General features: G+C 30.2%; 1 protein-coding gene across 1 annotated transcript; it reads left to right on the top strand.

Moving 5' to 3' along the window:
• Window positions 1–433: 433 nt before the first annotated feature.
• LOC107852740 (protein OXIDATIVE STRESS 3 LIKE 2) lies at window positions 434–1,784 on the top strand. The gene is made up of 2 exons (XM_016697781.2): window positions 434–946; window positions 1,355–1,784. The coding sequence occupies exons 1-2, from the start codon at window positions 669–671 to the stop codon at window positions 1,554–1,556; spliced, it is 480 nt and encodes a 159-aa protein (XP_016553267.1). The 5' UTR covers window positions 434–668; the 3' UTR covers window positions 1,557–1,784.
• The last annotated feature ends 295 nt before the right edge of the window (window positions 1,785–2,079 follow it).

Raw genomic sequence — 2,079 nt, 5'->3', positions numbered from 1 at the left:
AAAAAAAATTCAATTTTCTTTCGATAAAGGATAAGAGCAGGGCAGAGCAGATAAAAATTGTTATTTCTATTTGTGTTAATCAAAATAATCTATATATGTATTTCTCCAATGAGTAGCTTGACTATAGATAAATAATTTACTATATAATAAATAGATATAAAACAATAGTAATATTAGATAAAATTTTAACAAATCAATAATGGACATTCGCTAGTATAATGACACAATCTTTTCAATTGTATATCAATAGAGAGATGCAATTTTAGTAATAGAAGTTAATGAGCTTCTAATTTTCTTTTCTGTATTTTGGAGTTTAGGTAGGTTGAGTATGAAACGACCTCATGCGACGTGTCAAAGATCTTCTATCTTCTCACTTCCCTTCTAGTGACCTTTCTTTATAGAAGAAGACGATCTTTTTGTGGATTTATTTGAACTTTCAATTTTCTTTCCCTAATTCAGGCCAAAAATAAAATAAAATGACTTTAAATTCATCACCTTCTCATTTGTTATCTCACACTTACTCTCTTTACCCACCGCTTTTTATATAATCCAACAATGTACCTCCACACACCGCTTCATTTCAATATAAACTCTTCATCCAGACCTCTTTAAACATCCACACAAAAATAATAATAAAGAGAAATCGGTAGAAACATACAAGATCAACCATGTCTTCTATTTTTAAAGAGACTGATGTTGTTGCTCTAGTTAACCAGAATGAAATTGCTACTAATGTTGTTCCCATTGATGTTCCTACTAATGATGGTGACATGAGATTAGGTTCAGTTCAAAAGGAAGTTGACACAAATTCATCATCATCAATTGGTGTGTTAAGTGATGGAGGTGGTCAAAATGATGAAGATGGTGAAGAAGCATTAAGCAAGGCTGATCCTGATGAAGGACCCCTCACTTCTTTAGCAGCTTTAGAAGCTGCTCTTCCTTTAAAGTCAGTTTTTTGTCTCATTTAATTAATTTCCTTTTTGATAAATTATTCTAAAAATTTTATTTTCTAATGTATTTTTTTTCAATATGATTTATACATTTCATGACGAAGATAAGAATTTTATTAAAGGGGTTTATAACAATTTATTGCAAAACATTAACCTCATTTTCCTCACGTCTTCCGTGTCCTTCCCATTAAATTTTCAGTTTTCTCTTAAATCTTATCTGAAAAGATTGAATGTATTAAATTTTAGTAAAATATTGTAAAAGTCAGATTACATGGATCCAAGCCAGATTAAAGAATTTTAGTAGATTCAATATTTTTTTTTTACATAAAATAAAAAGATTTTTTGTACCTTTAAAAAGAAGTCTAATTTTTTTTGGTTGTTATGGTTTTTTGTCATTGTTTTAGGCGAGGATTATCAGCACATTATGATGGAAAATCAAGAACATTCATGAATTTGAATGAAGTGAAAAGTGTGAAAGAGATTGAAAAGGAAGAAAGCCCGTTGAACAAGCGGAGACGTTTAACCATGGCTAGAACTATCTTAACTAAATGGGGTAGTAGCAGCTCATCAAGTTCAATGCCTTATTTGAGACCCGCTGATGATTGAAAAAAACCATAATACTGAAGTTGAACAAGAAGTCAAATCATCCACCAGTAACAATAACTTTAACTCCGTCAACTCTACCACCAACTCATTCATCAATTGACTTGGTTATCTTACATGTACCTTGATGTTTAGCTGTCGATCATGCATTTATTGTGTGAACAATCCATTTTCTAAAGTTTCTTTGTATTGTTTTTTCCTTTGAGTTGTGATGACATTTTGTTTTTAAGCTCTCAAGGTTCTATTTATATCTCCTTTTATTTTTAAGTAAGTGGATATGCAAATTATTAGGGACATGGAGCTTTCTTTATTGGCTTTAATTTGATCACTTTTTGTTACCAGTTAAGTGCTCTAAGTGGTACCATGACTTAATAATTTCTCTTTGAAATCTAAAAATCTCAGTACATTATTAAACTTTATGTTCTAATTATTCAGAGAAAAGTATAAAAAGAAGTTAGCGAGATCGAAGAAACAAATTGAAGGAAACGGGAGAGAATATATATATATGTTGGCTTTAATTTGATCA

Source organism: Capsicum annuum, chromosome 1, assembly GCF_002878395.1.
Source record: "Capsicum annuum cultivar UCD-10X-F1 chromosome 1, UCD10Xv1.1, whole genome shotgun sequence".
Taxonomy (NCBI): domain Eukaryota; kingdom Viridiplantae; phylum Streptophyta; class Magnoliopsida; order Solanales; family Solanaceae; genus Capsicum; species Capsicum annuum.
This window is presented reverse-complemented; position numbering and strand designations above follow the sequence as displayed.

Bases quoted from the DNA above. Each gene is read 5' to 3' on its own strand.
- LOC107852740 (XM_016697781.2), top strand. From the start codon at position 669: ATGTCTTCTATTTTTAAAGAGACTGATGTTGTTGCTCTAGTTAACCAG. The intron at 947-1,354 runs GTCAGTTTTTTG...TCATTGTTTTAG, and splicing joins GAAGCTGCTCTTCCTTTAAA to GCGAGGATTATCAGCACATT.